We start from the raw sequence: 1,793 nt of genomic DNA on the forward strand, positions 1-1,793 counted from the left end.
CATAATCCATTTGATATATAGAAAGGGGAAACCCAGATGAGTTAAAAGCATTCTAATGTATAACCAATTTACCCTGTCAAAAGCCTTTGATAAGTCAACTTTTAAAATCATGCCTTTCAGTTTTCTCAAATGAACCGAGTGAAGTAATTCTTGGGTAGTGCCAATGGCTTCATGAATCTGTCTGTGTTGGAGAAAGGCAAATTGCTCAGGGGATATGTGAGCTGACAGGACAGGTTTGAGTCTATTGGCAATAATTTTTGCAATGATCTTATATAGAAAATTGAATAAGGAAATAGGGCAGAAGTCATTGAAAGTTGAGGGATTATCTGATTTGGGTATGAGAGCTATAAACGTAGATTAATAGCCGAAGGCATCTGGCCTGTCTTTCTGCGATCCTCCACCACTTTAAGGAGGCCATTACCCAGAATATCAAAGAAAGCAATGTAAAATTCGATAGTCCAACCATCTGGTCCCAGACTCTTATCCTTCTTGAAACATTTCATAGTGGCCTCAAGTTCCCCCAGTGTCACTTCCTTAGTGAGCTCATATTCCTCCCCCTGATCAAAAAACTGAGGAAAAATATCTGTTGTATGCATAACTTCTAGAATGTTTGTTCCCGGGGGGGCCTAGTATATATGTTTAAAATGAGAAGTGGCTAAGTTGGCCAAATCTCTGGATGAATTAACAATGTGTCCTTGTTCATTTTGAAGCTCCCAAATAGTATTTATGGCCTTCCTTCCATTGGCGAACTTGTGGTAAAACTTTGTATTGTCATCCCCTTCTTTTAACCAAATCGCCCTGCTTCTAAGCCTCCAACTTTCCTCTCTGTCTTTTAAAATTTGAGTTCTTTGCTTGATGAAGGCAGAGATATGCTCTTTTTTTTCCTGAGAGGTAAAGGTGCCATCTGTGTTTACTTCAAGATTTGTGATGGCTTGTTCTGCCTCTCTGAGGATAATGTCTTCTTGCTTCCTTTTCTTGTGCACCCATTCTTTGGAAATGCCCTTTAAATCTTTAATTTTACGAACAAATCCCTCTGCAGTGTCCTCATTTTCTCTGATCAGGTGAGTTTGCCAATATTCAGTCACCAGCTTTATATAGGCAGGATCCCGAAGCCATGAGGAGTTGAATTTAAATGGAGCTCTGATTCTGTGTATACTATCATCCAACTCCAAGTATATTGGACGATGATCTGAAATTCCTCCAGTGCCCACCCATTGCCTGATACAGGGATGTTCAGCATGAAGTGCTTCCTTTATGAGGAAACGGTCCAATCTCCTGGCCAGACTGTGTTCCCCAATGCGATTGTTTTTCCAAGTGTACTGAATCTTTGCTGATGGTATGTCAATCCAGTGATGATCCTCCAACAGGTTTGTGATAACATCAGTTAATCCATCCGCCTGAGCCAAATGTACCCATGATTCCATGAACCCAAAGAAAAATTAAGGTCTCCTCCGAGAATGATGTTATCAACTTGCATGATAGAGGTGCTGAATAACCTTCTCCAGAAAATAGCCCTATCTTGATAAGGATCGTATACATTGATTACTCTGATTTCAGCCTCCAAGGCTGCAGAGTATATGTCTGCCCCTATAAAGCCTCCACCACCCCAAATACTTCTCAAATCAATAGAGCGGTTCTAAAAACCAATTGCAATACCTCCAGATCACCCAGATACATCCAGAGCATGAAAATTCCATCCCGACATCCATGATTCGAATAAAGGGGTGATCAAACTAGTCATACTCAGGGTTTCTTGTAGGAAAATGATGTCAATAAGAACAGATGAAAGGAGT

At 40.5% G+C, this 1,793-nt stretch overlaps 1 protein-coding gene across 1 annotated transcript; it reads right to left on the reverse strand.

Annotated features, from left to right (window-relative positions):
- Positions 1-344: 344 nt before the first annotated feature.
- Positions 345-1,424, reverse strand: LOC149239152 (uncharacterized). Its single transcript, XM_089369769.1, has 2 exons — positions 687-1,424; positions 345-557 (listed from the first exon to the last, which is right to left on the reverse strand). Exons 1-2 carry the CDS (start codon positions 1,422-1,424, stop codon positions 345-347), a joined length of 951 nt encoding a protein of 316 aa, XP_089225895.1.
- Positions 1,425-1,793: the final 369 nt, after the last annotated feature.

The sequence above is a fragment of the Pinus tabuliformis genome, chromosome 8, assembly GCF_031772625.1.
Source record: "Pinus tabuliformis cultivar Carrire ecotype Pingquan chromosome 8, CPIR1, whole genome shotgun sequence".
Lineage (NCBI taxonomy): Eukaryota > Viridiplantae > Streptophyta > Pinopsida > Pinales > Pinaceae > Pinus > Pinus tabuliformis.

Excerpts from the sequence above, each read along its gene's own strand:
- LOC149239152 (XM_089369769.1), bottom strand. The coding sequence starts at position 1,424 with ATGGAATCATGGGTACATTTGGCTCAGGCGGATGGATTAACTGATGTT. Across the intron at positions 558-686 it reads AAAATGAACAAGGACACATT|GGGGAGGAATATGAGCTCAC; the intron begins GTTAATTCATCC and ends TTTTTTGATCAG.